Below are 20,134 nucleotides of genomic sequence, written 5' to 3' on the forward strand. Positions count from 1 at the left end.
TCACCCACAGCAACTTCTTTCAAGATACATCTCCAAAAGCTAGTGAAACAAAAGCGAAAATGAACTTTTGGGACTTCATCAAGATAAAAAGCTTCTGCACAGCAAAGGAAACAGTCAACAAAACAAAGAGGCAACCCACAGAATGGGAGAAGATATTTGCAAATGACACTACAGATAAAGGGCTGGTATCCAAGATCTATAAAGAACTTCTCAAACTCAACACCCAAAAAACAAATAATCAAGTCAAAAAGTGGGGAGAAGATATGAAAAGACACTTCTCTGAAGAAGACATACAAATGGCTAACAGACACATGAAAAAATGTTCATCATCATTAGCCATCAGGGAAATTCAAATCAAAACCACACTGAGATACCACCTTACACCAGTTAGAATGGCAAAAATGGACAGGGAAAGAAACAACAAATGTTGGAGCGGTTGTGGAGAAAGGGGAACCCTCTTACACAGTTGGTGGGAATGCAAGTTGGTACAGCCACTTTGGAAAACAGTGTGGAGGTGCCTCAAAAATTTAAAAATAGAGCTACCCTATGACCCAGCAATTGCACTACTGGGTATTTACCCCAAAGACACAGATGTAGTGAAAAGAAGGGCCATATGCACCCCAACGTTCATAGCAGCAATGTCCGCAATAGCCAAACTGTGGAAAGAGCCGAGATGCCCTTCAACAGATGAATGGATAAAGAAGATGTGGTCCAGATATACAATGGAACATTACTCAGCCATCAGAAAGGATGACTGAATACCCAACTTCTACACCAACATGGATGGGACTGGAGGAGATTATGCTAAGTGAAATAAGTCAAGCAGAGAAAGTCAATTCTCATATGGTTTCACTTATTTGTGGACCATAAGGAATAGCAGGGAGGACATTAGGAGGAGGGAAAAATGAAGGGGGTGAAATCGGAGGGGGAGACGAACCATGAGAAACTGTGGACTCTGAGAAACAAACAGGGTTTTAGAGAGGAGGGGGGAGGGGAGATTTGTTAGCCCAGTGATGGGTATTAAGGAGGGCACGTACTGCATGGAGCACCAGGTGTTATACGAAAACAATGGATCATGGATCACCACATCAAAAACGAATGATGTATTGTATGGTGACTAACATAATATAATAAAATTTAAAAAATAAATAAATAAATAAAATAAAGTTTTTGTCTAGTAAGTACAATGACTGGACTTCTCATGGACACTTTCTATTGATATCTTTTTTTCTGTGAATGGGCCATACATGGTTTTTTTTATATGCCTTATAGTTTTTCCGTTGAAGACTGGACATTTTGGACATTATCATGTGGCAACTATGAAAATCAGATTGTCCCCTCTCCTTCAAGTTTGCTACGGCTGCTTTTGTGGGTGTTGTTTTTTTCTTTGGTGAAATTTCTCAACTATTTTTGTAAAGTCTGTATTCTTTGTTATGTGTGACCACTGAAGTTCATGTTCTGCTAGCTTGTGGCCAACCAGTGTTTTGAGAGTTTCCTTAACTGTGAGAAAGAAAGAAAAAAGAAAAGGAAACAAATAAAGCAAAAGGAAAAATTACTCTACTGGTCTTTGCAGATTAGCTATGTGTTGGAATACTCTTTCAATGCTCAATCAAGCTATTTACAACTCTGCCTTAGCCTTCATTTTCCATTTGCCTGGACGCTGAAGTTCAGCCAGAGGTGAAAGTTTTGGATCTTCTCATGACTTTTCTGAGCACACATCCAGTTTTGGGCATGTGAATACCTTTCTTGATTCCCCACTATATGGGGGAGCTTCCATGTATCTACTTTTACAACCTCACCTTTCCCCAACTTTATGTTGTCTGATGTCCCAACTGTAGGCCCAGACTACTGTAGCCAGTACTTGTGCCTATAAATGCTTTCAACAAAAGTCACATGAGATGCCTCTCAGCCCTGAAAATACTCTAAATCGGGAAAAACAAAGGCTAATCCTTATGCTAGTCCTTCAGGGAGCCAAAAGACAACTTCATTTCAAAAAAGACAAACACATTATTTGAAAATTAGATCCATATTGCTATCTCTGGCAATAGCAACCTGCACTGAGAATGTAGGCTGCTGTCATATGGCCACCACTGATGTGGGATGGGGGAACGGTAGGTGGACAGCTTAAAATGCCACAACACTTTCTTAGCAGACTTCAGCCTCTTCTTTCTTCACTAAGCCTTCCCCTGGTTATTATAAGTTCTTGACCAGGTCCAGAGTTCTGTAAAACCCTGATTATGACCATTTTGCCACATTTTTAGTTGCTTTTATGGAAGATGGATCCCTGGAGCTCCCTACTTATCATTTTCTGTGATGTCATTCCCTATTGTACTTTTTAATCCACGAATTTAGTGTATTTCTCTACTTATTTAAGTTTTCCTTAATTTCTTTCAATAATGTTTTATGGGGACACCTGGGTGGCTCAGTGGGTTAAGCATCTGCCTTCAGCTCAGGTCATGATCCCAGGGTCCTGGGATCGAGTTCCACATCAGGCTTCTTGCAGGGAGCTTGTTTCTCCCTCTGCCTGCTCTGCCTGCTGCTCTCCCTGCTTGTGCTCTCTCTCTGACAAATAAATAAATAAAATATGTAAAATTAAAAAAATAATGTTTTATGTTTTTCCATGTAATATTTTATAGCTTCCATTACATTTGTTTTTAGGTCTTTGATGTTTTCTGATACACTTGTAAATGGTATAATTTTTAAAGTTTCTTTTTTTAAATTGTGTCCGGCATGTAGAAATATGTTGATTTTTACATATTGGTCTTGTGTTCTACTGCTTTATTAAATTATAAATTCTAAAAATTTGTTTGATTTTTATACACACAATTGTGCCATCTGCCAATAAAGAGTTGTATTTACTGTGCTAAAATATTTGTACCTTTGATTTCTTTTCATTACCTCATTGGTCTTACTAGGTCCTCCATTACCCTTTTAGATAGAAATGGTGTTGGCAAGCACACTTGTCTCAATCTCAGGGAGAGGTTTAATTACAAACTTAATTTCTTTAAAATATATGGGACCTTTCAGACTTTCTATTTCTTCTTGTGTCATTTTAATATTTTGTATTTTCTACAAATTTGTTGATTTCATTTGAAATTTCAAATATTTTGTTGTTTATGATACCCTCTTATTACAATTAATTATCTATGAGGCATATAATGTTGGATAGTATTCTGTATATGCAAGTAGATGTATTTGACTAAGTATGTTCAGATTTTCTATATCTTTTTTAAAGATTTTATTTATTTATTTATTTATTTATTTGAGAGAGAGAGAGAGAGAGAGAGAGAGCATGAGTGGAGGAGAGGGGCAGAAGGAGAGGGAGAAGCAGGCTCCCTGCTGAGCAGGGAGCCCAATGAGGGGCTCAGTCTCAGGACCCTGGGATCATGACCTGAGCCAAAGGCAGACACTTAACAAACTGAGCCACCCAGGCCCCAGATTTTCTATATTTCTGATGCTAGTTTTAGTTTACATTTGTATCCATTATTGAAAGAGAAATTTTTAAATCTCCACTCTGGATTTTTCCATCTTTTTTTAAGACTTACAGTTTTGGGGGCCCCTGGGTAGCCCAGTCAGTTAAGCATCCAACTCTTCATTTTGGCTCAGGTCATGATCTCAAGGTCATGAGATTGAACCCCACTGGGCTCCACGTTCAGCGGGGAGTCTGCTTGGGATTCTCTTTCCCTCTGCCCCTCCCCACACTCACTCTCTCTCTTTCTCTCTCCCTAAAATAAATAAATAATTCTTTTTAAAAAAACAACTTGCAGTTTTTCCTTTATATTATTTGAGGCTACACCTCTAGATACAAGCAAAGTTGGAATCATTATAGCTTTCTGGTAGAGCAATTCATTATTTCTATTAATGCTTCTTACTTTATTGTTTACTTTGTCTAGTATTATCTAATCTAATTAGATATCTGATTATATCTAATACTCATCACCTTTCTTTCTGGGTAGTGTTTGCCTGTTATATCCTTTTCCATACTTTTATTTTTTAATATCTCTTTCCTTTATATCTAAGGTGAACCTCTTCTAAGCAGAATCTCTCTTTTTTTTTTTTTGGTATTTGCATTTTTGTTAAATCCAATTTGAGAATTGCCTTCTAATTATTTAGTCTGATCAGATTCACTGTAACTTCTCATGTATTAGGCTTTAAATGTTACCTTACTGTTTTCTATTTGTCCCTTCTGTTCTATGTTCTCTTTTCTCTCCTTTTGGCTTTCTTTAAGATTACAATTTTTTTTTTGTTAATAATTCTATATACTCTTTCTGTTAATGTGTTGTTTTCACATGTTTTCTTCTCTTACTGGTTACCATATAGATTTCAAAATGCATCCTTGACATATTAAAGTTTAATGTAAGTTACTACTTTTATTGCATATATATTACTGTTTTATAAATCAATATTCAGTTAGGCTTACTCACATTTTCACTTTTTCTTTCTTTTTCATCATTTCCTACTCCTCTAAGTTGCCTCTAAGAACACCTTTTGGCATTTCCTTTAGTGTGACTTTTAAAATTATCTTTATTTTGGTTTTATTTGCTAAGAATACAGTCTCTGGCTGTAGAATTCTTGTTGGAATTATTTTCTTTTAGCACTTTGAAGATATCATTTTACTATCTCTTGGCTTCCTTAGTTCATTTTGAGAAGTCAGCCTGAAGTCTTCATTGGCATTGTTTAGTAGAAGGAAATATTTCTTTTATTCACTGTCCACCCCCCACCCATTTTCTCTTTGTTTTTACTTTCATGCAATTGTACTAAGATATATCTAAGTATTTATACTACTTGTGGTTTCAGGACTTCTTGCATTTCTGATTTGATGTCATTTGTCAGTTTTAGAAAATTTTCAGTTATTATCTCTTCAAATATTTGTCCTGCTCCATTTTATTTCTTCCCTCTTTCTGATAATCTTACTACACGTATTTTTGACAAAATACTGCTTATGTCTTATATGATTTTTTCTTTATTTTCCGTATATTTCTCCATATGTCTCAATCTGCATATTTTCTTTTGATCTAACTCCTAGTTCAGTAATTCTCACTTTGTTGTGTATATTTGTCACTAAACCAATTTACTAATTATTAATTTTCTTAATTTCAGTCATTAAAATTTTATTTTCAAAATTTTTTCTTTGTATGATACTTAGTCTATGTTGATATTTTACTCCTTTTAATTCCTTGAACTATATTAATAATAGTAATTTTAAAGTCCATATTTGGATTTTCTATATTGATTTCAACTATCGATTTTTTTCCCCTTGGTTTTTGGTCAGGTCTTTTTAAATACCTTGTTATTTCTGCTTTATTTGTGAACATATTTGGTTAAAAAAATTTTTGTAGAGATAACTTGAGTCTCTGGGTAATGTTATTTTCCTCTAGAGAGGATTTTATCTAACATCTGACATACACTAAACTAGTAGCATCCAAATAACCTTAATCCATCTAGGGACTGAGTTGGTTCAAAGCTGGCTTTTATTCCTTTTGATGGATGAGCTATTTCTGATTTCCCTGACTTCTTGGGATCACAACTGAAAGACTGGGATACTTATCAGAGCCCCTTTTCCTTTGCTGGTTTGCAATTTTGCCTTCTTCTGCTGAGACTCTGCCAAAAGCCTGTTAAATTTTTCAGTAGCACCTGCCATAATTGATAAGTGTCTTGAGAATAAAAGCAGTTCCAGGGGTGTTTTTGGTTCATTTTCTAAAGGCCAATGGTTTTGTCTTCTGACCTGTTGTGGTTTTAACACTGCAAATACCTCTAGGGTATCAGCTTAACTTTCTGGTTTCTAACATCCTCTTTGTTTCTAATTTCTGTTTTTATTTTGTTTTGTTGTAATTTTCTACAAGCTTATTTATGAGTTCAAAAATGTGTTATTTTTTTATCCAGCATTTATAAGTATTTGTATCGGGAGGTTTTCAGGTTTCTTTTGTGTGGATTTTTTTTATATCTAGTCTTCCATAGTCTGGATTTTTTTTTCACCTATTCAATTGCATTTATTTAGAACCAGTATATACTTCTATTGCTTTCAAATCTTTTTTCTATGCTATCACTGCTAGTATTACCAAACCATACAAAAATTTTCTGTGGGAGTATAGTCTATTTAATAAACATTTTAAAGCATTAACTACATAACTAGGACATGTTCTAATTTCTGGGGGTGAGATAAGTAATATATCATCCTTGCCCTTAATGAGTTGATAGTCTATATTTTCTTCTACAATACTCGCCTCAAAGGGCTTTCCTAAGATACTGAGATCCTTGGAATCTATTATTCTTCAGTAGTAATGTTTTAATATGCTTTTTGAAATAATGGTTTTTATATGGCAATAGGGAACCAGACACCCATTCTAAATTGTGTATGGCATGATAGAATACCTTTTAAGAAGCTTGCAGTGGAAACAGTGTCCTCAGGAAAGAGAATGATTTCAGTTAAAGCAAGAAGATAGAGGGAACACTTAAAGAGCTCAAGATTCTGTGAGAGTTTGCTGATTACAGAGCAGGAGTTCCAGAAAGCAAGTGAAAGGGCATAGGATGGGATAACAGAAGTGTCAAGGCCGACTGAATGTCTTGTGGAGTATGGTCTAGTCAAAATGGCCAATTAGGGGAAGGATAGATAACATTTGGTGTTAAAATGAAAAGAAATACAATGGACTTGGTCTTAGGAGTCTTCTGAGGAAGGTGCGTTCTTGGCCTAATGGCCAACAGACTTAGAAAACAATCTGGACTGAAGTCAAGGGTTAAGATCATCCCCAAGTCTCTTTTCAGCAGTAATGTCTTGAGATGCTGGCAGTTGTGGGGACTGTGGTTTTTCCACATGCACTCAATGTCTGATAAATATCCTTTTTATAATTTTTCCCTTCTTGTTCTCTAAAATGTTCTTTATAATATGGTGTTACCTAAATTTGTGATTTTTCATTAGATTTTGCAGTGGAAATTGTCAGAGAACCAAAGGTGTTTTCACCCTCACATAGGAAAATGTCCTTCCTAAGAAAGACTGGTGCAAGGAAGCCCTCATTAAGACCCAGGTAAGACATAGGATCTAGTTAAAGCAATATTCTTCAGACACAAGCTCTCTTTAATCTCAGTATGTTTAATGCTGAATTTATCTTCCTGTATATGGATTTTTTACTTCTTTCCATATATCATACACATATGCAAGATACACTTTGTAATTTATTATTTATTTATTTATTATTTATTTATTTTAAAAAATTTTTATTTTAGTTAGTGAACATACAGAGCAATATTGGTTTCTGGAGTAGAATTCAGTGATTCATCACTTACATACAACACCAGTGCTCATCATAAGTGCCCTCTTTAATACCCATCATCCGTCTAGCCCATCCCCCACCCATCCCTCCATCAACCCTCAGTTTGTTCTCTATCATTAAGAGTCTCTGATGGTTTGTTTCCTTCTCTCCTTTTTTCTTTTCCGCCTTCCCCTATGTTCATGATTTCTTTTTAATTTCCATATATGAGTGAGATCATATGGTATTTGACTTTCTCTGACTGACTTATTTCACTTAGCATAATACATTCTAGCTCCATCCATGTCATTGCAAATGGCAAGATTTCTTTCTTTTTTTTTTTGATGGTTGAGTAATAATCCACTGTGTGTGTGTATATATATATATATATATATATATATATATATATGTATGTATATATGTATATATATATACCACATCTTTATCCATTCATCAGTTGATGGACATTTGGGCTCTCTCCATAGTTTGGCTATTGCTGATAATGCTGCTATAAATATCGGGGTGCATGTACCGGTTTGAATCTGCATTTTCTTTTAAGATTTTATTTATTTATTTGAGAGAGAGAGAATGAGAGATAGAGAGCACGAGAGGGAAGAGGGTCAGAGGGAGAAGCAGACTCCCCACTGAGCTGGGAGCCCGACGTGGGACCCGATCCCGGGACTCCAGGATCATGACCTGAGCCGAAGGCAGTCGTTCAACCAACTGAGCCACCCAGGCGCCCTGAATCTGTATTTTTGTATCCTTTATGTAAATACCTAGTACTACAATTGCTGGATCATAAGGTAGTTCTATTTTTAAGTTTTTGAGGACCCTCCATACTGTTCTCCAGAGTGGCTGCACCAGTTTGCATTCCCACCAACAGCGCAAGAGGGTTCCCCTTTCTCTGCATCCTCACCAACACCTGTTGTTTCTTGTGTTGTTAATTTTAGCCATTCTGACAGGTGTGAGGTGGTATCTCATCATGGTTTGGATTTGTATTTCCCTGATGATGAGTGATGTTGAGCATCTTTTCATTTGTCTGTTAGCCATTGGATGCCTTCTTTGGAAAAGTGTCTATTCATGTCTTCTGCCCATCTCTTAACTAGATTATTTTGGGGGGGGTGAATTTGGTAAGTTCTTTATAGATTTTGGATACTAACCCTTTATCAGGTATGACATTTGCAAATATCTTCCATTCCATAGGCTGACTTTTAGTTTTGTTGATTGTTTCCTTTGCTGTGCAGTTTTTTATATTGACAAAGTCCCAATAGTTCTTTTTTGTTTTTGTTTCCCTTGCTTCTGGCAACATGTCTACTAAGAAGTTGCTATGGCTGACATCAAAAAGATTACTGCCTGTGTTCTCTAGGATTTTGATGGATTCCTGTTTCACATTTAGATCTTTCATCCATTTTGAATTTATCTTTGTGTATGGTATAAGAAAGTGGTCCAGTTTCATTCTTCTGCATGTTGCTGTCCAGTTTTCCCAACACCATTTGTTGAAGAGACTGTCTTTTTTCCATTGGATATTCTTTCCTGCTTTGTTGAATATTAGCTAAACATAGAGTTGAGGGTCCATTTCTGGGTTCTCTATTCTGTTCCATTGATCTATGTGTCTGTTTTTGTGCCAGTACCATCCTGTCTTGATGACCACAGTTTTATGATATAGCTTGAAATCTGGAATCATGATGCCTCTAGTTTTGTTTTTCTTTTTCAGAATTGCTTTTGCTATTTGGGGTCTTTTGTGGTTCCATACAAATTTTAGGATTGCTTGTTTTAACTCTGTGAAAAATGTTGGTGGTATTTTGATAAGGATTGCATTAAATGTATAGATTGCTTTGGGTAGTAAAGACATTTTAACGATGTTTGTTCTAATCCATGCGCACGGAATGCTTTTCCATTTCTTTGTGTCCTCTTCAATTTCTTTCATAAGCTATCTATAGTTTTCAGAGTATAGACCTTTTACCTCTTTAGTTAGGTTTATTCCTAGGTATCTTATTGTTCTGGGTGCAATTGCAAACGGTATCGATTCCTTGATTTCTTTTTCTGCTGCTTCATTACTGATGTATAGAAATGCAACAGATTTCTGCACATTGATTTTATATCCTGCAACTTTGCTGAATTCATGTATTAGTTCTAGGAATTTTTTTGGTGGGGTCTTTTGGATTTTCTACATAGCGTATGATGTCGTCTATAAATAATGACAGTTTTACATTTTTCCTTACCAATTTGGATGCCTTTTATTTCTTCTTCTTGTCCAATTGCTGAGACTAAGATTTCCAGTACTATGTTAAATAGTAATGGTGAGAGTGGATATCCTTGTCTTGTTCCTGACCATAGGGGAAAGTCTCTCAGTTTTTCCCCATAGAGAATTATATGAGCTATGGTTCTTTCGCATATGGCCTTATGATGTTGCAGTATGTTCCCCCTATCCCTACTTTCTTGAGGGTTTTAAATGGATGCTGTATTTTGTCAAATGCTTTTTCTGAATCTATTGACAGTATCATATGGTTCTTATCCTTTCTTTTATTAGTGTGGTGTATCACATTCATTGATTTGTGAATATTGAACCACCCCTGCAGCCCAGGAATAAATCCCATTTGATCAATGTGAATAATTATTTTAACATACTGTTGAGTTAGATTCACTGCTATTTTTAGTGAGTATTTTTACATCCACGTTCATCAGGGATATTGGCCTGTAATTCTCCTTTTTAGTGGGGTCCTTGTCTGGTTCTGGAATCAAGGTCATGCTGGCTTCATAGAATGAGTTTGGAAGTTTTTCTTACATTTTTATTTTTTTGGAACAGTTTGAGAAGAATAGGTATTAACTCTTCTTTAAATTAATTCCCCAAAACAAACAAACAAACAAACAAATAAATTCCCCTGGGAATCCATCTGTCCCAGGACTTTTGTTTATTGGGAGATTTTTGATTACTGGTTCAATTTCTTTGCTGGTTATAGGTCTGTTCAAATTTTCTATTTCTTCCTGTTTCAGTTTTGGTAGTTTGTAGATTTCTAGGAATTTGTCCATTTCCTCCAAGTTGCCCAGTTTGTTGGCATATAATTTTTCATAGCATTCTCTTATAATTTTTTATATTTCTGTGGTGTTGGTTGTGATCTCTATTTGGGTCCTTTCTCTCTTTCTCTCTCTCTCTCTCTCTCTCTTTTTTTTTTTTTTTTTGACAGGTCTGGCTAGGAGTTTATCAATTTTACTAATTCTTTTTTTTTTTAATTTTACTAATTCTTTTGAAGAGCCAGGTCTTAGTTTTGTTAATCCATTCTACTGGGTTTTTGTTTGTTTGTTTCTATATTGTTTATTTCTGTTCTAATCATTATTTCCCTTGTTCTGGGTTTTAGGCTTTATTTGCTCTTCCTTTTCTAACTCTTTTAGGTTTAAGGTTAGGATGTGCATTTGAGACTTTTCTTCCTTCTTGACATAGGCCCGTATTGCAATATACTTCCCTCTTAGGACTGCCTTTGCTGCATCCCAAAGGTTTTGGACTGTTGTGTTTTCATTTTCATTTGCTTCCATGTATTTTTTTTTTTATTTCTTTAATGTCCTGGTTAACCCATTCATTCTTTAGTAGGATGTTCTTTAACCTCCATGTATTTGAGGTCTTTCCAAATTTTTCTTGTGGTTGACTTCAAGTTTCACAGCATTGTGGTCTGAAAATATGCATGGTATGATCTCAGTCTTTTTGTTCTTATTGAGGGTTGATTTGTGACCCAGTATGTGATCTATTCTGGAGAGTGTTCTGTGTGCATTCAAAAAGAATGTGTATCCTGCTGCTTTAGGATGAAATGTTCTGAATATATTTGTTAAGTCCATCTGATCCAGTGTGTCATTCAAAGCCACTGTTTCCTTGTTGATTTTCTGCAGAGATGACCTATTGTTGTAAGTGGGGTGTTAAAGTCCCCTACTATTATTGTATTATTATCAATGGGTTTCTTTATGTTTATTATTAACTGATTTATATATTTGTGTGCTCCCAGTTTGGGATCTTCTTGATGGATCTTCTTGATGGATAGATCCCTTAATTATGATATAATGCCCTTCTTCATCTCTTGTTACAGTCTTTGTTTTAAAATCTAGTTTGTCTAAGTATGGCTACTCTGGCTTTCTTTTGACATCCATTAGCATCATAGTTGGCTCTCTATCCCCTCACTTTCTTTTTTTTTTTTTTAAGATTTTATTTATTTATTTGAGAGAGAGAATGAGAGAGAGAGAGAGCACATGAGAGGGGGGAGGGTCAGAGGGAGAAACAGACTCCCTGCTGAGCAGGGAGCCCGATGCAGGACTTGATCCTGGGACTCCAGGATCATGACGTGAGCCAAAGGCAGTCGCTTAACCAACTGAGCCACCCAGGTGCCCTCTATCCCCTCAGTTTCAATCTGCAAGTGTTTTTAGGTCTAAAATTAGTCTCTTGTAGGCATCATATAGAGGGATCTTGGTTTTTTATCCATTCTGACATCCTATGTCTTTTTATTGGTGCAATTAGTACATTTACATTCAGAGTGATTATTGAGAGATATGACTTTATTGCCATTGTGTTACCTGTAGATTTGGTGTTTCTAGTGATATTCTCTGGTCCTTACTAGTCTTTATTGCTTTTGGTCTTTTTTTCTTCCCTAAAGAGTCCCCCTTAAAATTCCTTGCAGGGCTGGTTTAGTGGTCACAAACTCCTTTAGTTTTTGTTTGGGAAACTCTTTATCTCTGAATGACAGCCTTTCTGGATAAAAATTCTTGGCTGCATATTTTTCCCATTCAGCAAGTTAAATATTTCCTGCCACTCTCTTCTGGCCTGCTACGTTCCTGTGGACAGATATCTGCAAATCTGATCTGTCTCCCTTACAGGTTTAGGACTTTTTCCCCCCGTCCTGCTTTCAGGATTCTTTCCTTGTCTGTGTATTTTGTGAATTTGACTATGATATGCCTTGGCAATGGTCGGCTTTTGTTGAATTTAATGGGCATTTTGGTGTCTGTGTCCTTCCCCAGAATAGGGAAGTTTTCAGCTATAATTTGTTTGAATAAAACTTCTGCCCCCTTTTCTCTCTCTTCATCTTCTGGGACTCCTATGATATGAATGTTATTATGTTTTAACAAGTTGCTGAATTCCCTAAGTCTACCTTCGTTGGTCCATTACCTTTCTTTCCCTCTTCTTTTCAGCTTCATTATTTTCCATAATTTTATCTTCTGTATCACTGAATTGCTTCTCTGCTTCATCCATCCTCATTTTTATGGCCTCCATTTGGGATTACATCTTGGTTATAGCGTTTTTAATTTCAGCCTGACTAGATTTTAGTTCTTTTATCTCTGAGATTCTCTAGTGTCTTCTATGCTTTTTTCAAGTCCAGCTAGTATCCTTGTAATTGTTGTTTTAAATTCTAGTTCAGATATCTTACTTATATGTGTATTGATTAAATCCCTGGCTGTGAGTTCTACTTCCTGACCTTTCTTTTGGGGTGAATTTCTCCATCTTGTCATTTTGTTCAGGAAAGAAAAGAAGAAAGAAAAAATAAAAACAAACAAACAAAAAACAATGAAAAAAAGACCCCAAACAAACAAACAAAACCCCTAGATCCTTGGTGTGTTTTGGTCAGCCTGTTAAAAGAATGTAGATCCCAAAATTTAAAAAAAAAATAAAAAAAAACAAAGGAAAAAACCCTGAAAGTAAACCAAAAATATATATATGTAATATATAAATAGAATTTAAAAAATAATAATAATAAATTAACAAGAGGAATTGAAAAAAATAAGAAAATAAATGAAAAAGCACTCTATGATCAGTAGACTTGGTGTAAGCCAGTTGTTTGTGCTGGTCTTCTGGGTAAAGGGCCTGCTGCCCTGATTCTCTGGCTGACTTGTTTCAGTGGAAATGCACCTCCAGGGCACAGGGGGCGGGGTTTGCTGTAAGCAGCTCCAGTCTCCACTAGATGGTGCTGTTTTGCTCCCTGAAAGCTTTCAGCACTGATGGGTGGGATGAATATGGCAGCACCCCGCTCTCTAGCCCTGGAGTTGAAAGTTCATGCCCCCGACTCTTCAGTGAGCCCTTACAGAAGAGCAATCAGTCACCTCACTTGTATCCCCAGTTTCCATCTGAACCCTGAGTTCACCCTGCCTGTGTCCAAGCTTTTATATCTCAGGCACATGGCTGAGTTTCAAAACTCCAAATTTTAGGGACTCCTGCAGCACAGACCCATGCTGCTCCTCCAGGGGAGGGTCTCGCTGCACTTTTGCCCTTTGCCAGGGAGTCCCAGGAAAGCAGTAACATGACCGTGCATAGCAGGACTGTAGTGGTTTGAAGTTAATGGCAAAACAGAGCAAAAGCCAGCACCAAGACCCACTGCTCTCAGCGGGCTTTACCCCCTACTATGACTGGGAACAGTCAGCAGGTTAGTGCCACCCATTCTTCTTGCAACCCAGGGGATCCTGAGACCATGCTGTGACTGCTCAGATTCTGCCCCACTTTGCCACCTGAGCACCTTTAAGCCAGGTACATCCCTCATAGTAGCAGACTTCTAAAAGTTCAGATTTTGCACTCTGCTCCTTATAACACTTTGTGGTAGACTCCATTAGTAGGCTCCCTCCCTGCCGTCGTATCCACAGCTATATCTCCCACAAGTCAACTCTCTTCACCTCCTATCTTCCAAATAAGGCTGCTTTTCTACTTGTAGACTTGCATTTTTTTGTTCTCTCAGACCTCCAATTGATTTCTTGGGTGTTCACAATGATTTGATAACTATCTAGTTGTGTTCAAGGGACAAGAAAAGCTTAGGGTCTCCCTACTACTCTGCCATCTTAACTCCTCCCCACACACACTTTGTATTTTAAACCCATTATTTGTTTCTAAAATTGACACCATGCAATATATATTATACAATAACATTTTTTAACCTAAAAAACTATCATGGACATCATTTCATATCAGTATGTAGAGTTCTACCTCCTTTCATGGTATAGATGTAGCATGTTTGTGGGTTTTTTTTTTAAGATTTTATTTATTTATTTGTCAGAGAAAGAGAGAGCGCACAAGCAGAGGGAGTGGCAGGCAGAGGGAGAAGCAGGCTCCCTGCTGAGCAAGAAGCCTGATGTGGGACTCAATCCTAGGACCCTGGGATCATGACCTGAGCGAAAAGCAAATGCTTAACCGACTGAGCCACCCAGGCGTCCCCAGCAACTTTTTTTATGGACATTTTTATGGATTTTAACAAAAAAGATTTATTTATTTATTTAAGAGAGAGAAAAGGTGAGCACGGAGTGGGGGGAGGGGCAGAGGGAGAGGAAGAGAGAGAATCTCCAGCAGATTCCCCACTGAGCAAGAAGCCTGACACAGGGGTGGATCCCATGACCCTGAGATCATGATTTGAGCTGAAATCAAGAGTCAGACACTTAACTGACTGACTCACCCAGGTGCCCTTTTATGGACTTTTTAATGGACATTACATTATTTTTAATTTTTCATGGCCATAAACAGTACCACAATAAATATCTTTATACATATTTCCTTGCTATTTGTTTTTCTGGATTGTGTACTACTGTAGAAGCCTCCTAAATGGTTCCTTACTTCATGTCTCTCCCCCTTATAATCAGTCCTAGAGTCAATCTCATTAAGGTTTCACTGCTAGGAAAAAACTCTGTGGCCCTTTCTTTCAGAGGTGTCCACTCACCTTTCTTTCTACTTTACCTTAGCATAAGTGCCACCTCTACATTCAAAGTTTTTCAATTATATGTATGCTATGATTTCCTCTTCTCTGAATACTAAATTTCTGAAATATGACACAAACACCATGTACTACTTTTTACTGCTCTTTGTTTTTTAAGTATGTTTTGCATCTTCTCAACTTGACTGTGATTTTCTTGTAGGCCATGTCATCCATTCAATAATTCATTTTTTTATTCAGTAATTACCTATTAATTACTAGGTATATGAAAAGTCCTTAAAGAAGATAAAAATGTAGTAACACATACAAATTTGGTAGTCAAAGTTACTGGGAGAATATTTTGCACAGAGAAAGCTTTCTGAAGTATGCTTTCAGTTACTGATAACATTCATTGAGAGTGGTAAGTCCTCTGTCTCTTCTAAATACACTAGATAGACCTCCCTTCTCTTCAAGGAACTGAAATTATTCTCTGAGCATCAATCATTTATTCCTTTTGCTGTTCCAATTTGTACCACTCACCACTCTCCATTATGTCTACAGAAATACTTATTTTCCAATTTAGTTGAGTATAAATATCACAGAAGTCATATAGTCCAGTTTCATATCTTCAGTTAAGACCAAAAGAGAATGGCCCAGGGCTATCACAGTTGCAATTCTCTTAAACTTTGTCCCTAGCCCTCATTCAATATAATAAACAGTCATTGATCATATACTGTGTCCCAGACACTAATGTTACAAAAAATGAAATGTAGTCCTTGCCTTTAATCTAACACAGAACTAAATAAAATACAAGGCTGACCTTATAATGTTATAATAAAATATTGGCTAATTACTATAAGAGTATAGGAAAGAGAAGGAAATTCTGAGTGAGGACTAGGAAAAGTTAGAGTCAGAAGAGGCCCCAAACTACATGTACAAATTCATGTGCATGTGCAAAGAAATGAGAGTATTTTGGGGGTAGTGCTAAACCTTCCAAGCTAAAGAAATGACACCAACATATAAACTCACAAATATAAAAATACTTAAAAACTTTAAAATGTCCAGTGGTGTTAAAGCATAGAATGCATGAGGTGAAGGGACATAAAGCATAAGATTAGAAAGTCAGATTGAGACCAAATAATAGAAAGAAGGTTTTAAATGAATAATTAAGGAATTTGTATTGCTTAACTGGAAATGAGAATTCCTTGGCATTTGTTGGAACAAGAGTACCAGAAATAACTGTTATATGGATTTAAAAAACATTACCCTGGCAGAAATAGTAATGATACATGAGGAGTCTGAGATTCAGAGACTGAAGACAGAAATAATTGTCAGAAGTTCACTGCAGTTGTTCAGACAAGTGATATTAAAAGTCTTAATTAAACAGTGGGAGTAGAAATGGAAGAGAAGATACAGCTTTTAAAATGACTGAAGAGGAAGAATCAGACTTCTGGAATGGTGGAGTAAGAACGTCACAAATTGTCTCCCCTTTAAAGCAGTAATAAAACTGGACAAACTTCTCAAAAAAATTCAGAACTCTGTAAATTATTTTATCTAAAACATCAGTTTTAAAGAACAGCAACAAAAAATTATGAGACATACCCCCCACCCCCCAAGAAAAAACATAAAGTATAGTTCATACACAGAAGGAAAAAAGCAGTCAATAGAAGCTGTCTCTGAGGTGATTTAGATATCGGGCTTACCAAAGTCTTCTAGGCAAATTGCTTCATGAAATAAAGGAAACCATGTTAAAGAATTAAAGGAAAGTCTTAGGACAATGACTCATCAAATAGAAAATATTAATAAGATAGAAATTGTAAAATAGAACCAAATAAAAATGTGGAATTGAGAAGTACAATAACTAAAATGAAAAACTCACTAGAGAGAATCAACAGATTTGGCAGAAGAAACAGTGAACTTGAAAATAGCTCAATAGACATTATCCAGTCTAAAGGAAAAAAAGAATAAAGAAACAGAAACAGAAACATAAACAGAACCTCAGGGACTTGAGAGACTCCAGTAAGCACACCAACATGCAAATAATGGAAATCCCAGAAAGAGAGGGGCAGAAAATTTTTTGAACATATAAAGGTTGAATATTTTCCAAATTTTATTAAAGCCCTAATTAAAACATACAAAAAGCTTCATGAATCCCAAGTAGGAAAAACTCAAAGGATCCACATCTAGACACATCATAGTCAAAATGTTGAAAGACAAAGAGAAAAATCTTAAATGCTACAAGAGAAAAATGACTTATATTCAAGGGAACTACAAAAAGATTATTTACTTCACATCAGAAACAATGGAGACCAAAGTTAGAATGATATATTCAAACTAAACTCAATGAAAGTAGAAGGAAGTAAATATAGTGGAAGTCAACAAAATGTAGACAAAAAAATAGAAAAAATCAAGGCACAAGTAGGTTTTTTGTAAAGATAAAAAAAAAAAAAGAACCAATAGCTATACTGGCCAAGGGGGGAAAATGAGATGACACAGATCACCAAAATCTGAACTGAAAGAGAACATAATCACTGACTCTACAGAAATTAGATTTTTGAAGAAATGCAAGGAACAAATTAGACAACTTAGATGAAATTAATAAGTTTCTAGAAATAACCAAATTTCTAAAACTGACTCAAGAAGCAGAAAATGTGAATAAATCTATAACAAGAGAAGAAATTAAATTAGTAACTTAAAATATTCTCACAGAAGAAAGTCTAGATACAGATGGCTTCATTGGAGAAATCTATGCAATAGTTAAAGGACAAATAATACCAATAATAGTCCATGAACTCTTTGAGAAAATGGAGGAAAAGAAACACTTGCTAAATTATTCTATGAGGTCAAAAAAGTATTATCCTGATCCCAAAGTCAAACAAAGATGTCATAAGAAATGAAAGTTACAGACCAATTTCCCTCTCAAATCTAGATATAAAAATCCTCAACAAAATATTAGCAAACCAAATCCAGAAAGATATAAAAAATATTATACAGCATAACCAAGTGGGATTTATCCCAGGAGTGCACAGTTGCTCTAACATCCAAAAGTCAATTAATACAATATGCCATATTAATAAAATAATGGGGAAACCTCCACATGATTATCCCAATTGGTGAATGAAAAGCATTTTACAAAATCCATCACCCATTTATGATAAAAATTCTCAATAAAATTAAAATGGAAGTATACCATCTTATTCAAATAAAGGTCATCTATTAAAAAAACTTACAGCTAACATCATACTTAATGAAATAGGTATATAAAGGAGGAAGAATAAGTTGGACAACATGTGGATGTGTGTATAGAGGTTTAAATAATAACTATGACAAAGATGAAGTTGAATGGACAGCTGAAATTTTGAAATGGAGGTCATGAGAACTAGAGATAGGCTATCAATGAAAGTCAAAATAAAATGAAACCATTTCCTCATAGCAATGAAAACTGAAACCCCAGAGGATGCAGACATTACGCAGGGGGAAAGAAATCATAAAGCAAAAGTAAAGAAGATTGAGGATAAAACATTAGGAGCACCTATATTTAAGAAAATGTGAAAGTATAAGTCAGTAAAAGAAATTTAGAAATATTGATCAATAACAACTGATCACTCATGCTCTGCCTCACTGAAATGAGTGCCAGTTAGAGGTTGCTTTGAATTGACAATGTAAAAAGAGGGTTTCCTTGGAAAAAAAGACATTATCTCCTTTAAAATACCTCTCTTCCTCTTCTATTGGGGTTGTCAAATGATTGGACCATGCTTAGAGGAAGAGATTACTAAAAGGCGATAGATATATAAAAGTTTATAGGGTAGTTATATAAAAGTTTAAATTTATCTCCAAGGAAATAGGCATAGTAACCAATTTATTCACTCCACTTTTCACACGTGGCTAAAGTCTGGGGTCACCATCCTTTTCTCTTCACCAATGATGCTTTCTTGTTTTCCAGAAACTTAACAGAAGTCCTCCTAAATACACACCACTTGGAGTTCTTCAGAGAGTTCCTCAAAGAACGGAAGGCTGAAAGCCCCTTGCAATTCCTGGTAGCCATACATAAGATCAGTATTGAGACAAATGAAAAAGTGTACAAGTCTCTCTTTGAAAATATAATCAAGACTTTCTTCCATGGCAAAGCCTCAGCTGGTATACATCCTCTTCTCCCGTTCCCTTCTCCCTTTAGTATCTTAGGAGAAGAGTTTGGCAGAGAACCTGTCTCATGTGAGCCCCCTGAAAGAGCAGAACAGAGCAGTGGCCACATGGGCAGTACTGAGACAAAGATTAAGAGGGACAATAAAAGGAGAGAGCAACAATAATAAATCTAAAGTAAATACTACTATGAGAAGTCAAGCGCAAGACACTTGTACTTAAATGTGAAATAGATCCTCTCTTTAACTCTATTCAGCACTGAAAATAGGATTTTATTTAATCTCCATAAGATAGGAATGAATATCTCCATTTTACTAATGAGGACGATGAAACACAGAAATCTTGAATTCAAACTCAAGTTATTTGACCCTTAAATCAACTGGACAGTAATTTAGATACAAAAGCAAGAATTAGCTGTGTATAAAATTGGAGTATTCACCTATTATGGGTTATAGAGAGAGTTGTCCTGGGAAGAACTGTCTCCCTGAAAATCTTTGTTTAATAAATTTTGTTTACTTGCCTGTGGAGGGAGGGCAATCTGACCCACGTAAATTCATCTTGGCCAGAAACAGAAGTTGCAAGTGAAGTGTTGACCTCTTATTCTAGAGGGAAAAAAGGGAGGTGAGCATAATCCCATCCTCGAAGTAAACAAATCTATAGCAAAGCAATGAAGATAAAGTCTTTTATTTTGGCACAAATTTAATTTGGAACAAATGGGTGTGTGTGTGTGTGTGTGTATTTGTTTGTGATAACCAAGATAAGGTTATAAATTTTATGAAAGTAAAAAAAGGTAAAACTGGCAAATGTTTATGTGTAAGAAATATTTACTTGTTGATTCTCAGGAATAAGACAAAGAAGAGTTTGCAGATCTTGTCCTTGATAAGTTTTCAAGTCTTATTAATGAACACAATAGTCTCTGAACACCTGGAGAATCATATTGCCCTCAAGATACTTATTTGTAATCTTGGATTCCCTCCCCATCTGCCCTAGCAATTTAACTTTAATCCTTTACTCTTCTGCTCTCTTCCTAAACCAAACACTTTAAGCTAGCTGCAGAAATGAGTCTTTTAAATATTTCCTTCCCCTTAAGCACTCATTTTTCAAATTTGA

The 20,134-nt window shown here is 35.9% G+C and overlaps 1 protein-coding gene across 2 annotated transcripts in view; it reads left to right on the forward strand.

Moving 5' to 3' along the window:
• Positions 1-20,134, forward strand: part of RGSL1 (regulator of G protein signaling like 1) — a 104,945-nt gene that overhangs the window by 66,585 nt on the left and 18,226 nt on the right. For both annotated transcript variants that reach the window (XM_088016642.1, XM_028121541.1), the window contains 2 exons: positions 6,917-7,022; positions 18,828-19,021. In XM_088016642.1, the coding sequence (XP_087872768.1) occupies positions 6,917-7,022; positions 18,828-19,021 (300 nt within the window). The remainder of the gene's footprint in view (positions 1-6,916; positions 7,023-18,827; positions 19,022-20,134) is intronic.

This window comes from Eumetopias jubatus, unplaced genomic scaffold (genome assembly GCF_037043125.1).
Source record: "Eumetopias jubatus isolate StellerSeaLion01/CBP00866 unplaced genomic scaffold, mEumJub1_p1.0 scaffold_12, whole genome shotgun sequence".
NCBI lineage: Eukaryota > Metazoa > Chordata > Mammalia > Carnivora > Otariidae > Eumetopias > Eumetopias jubatus.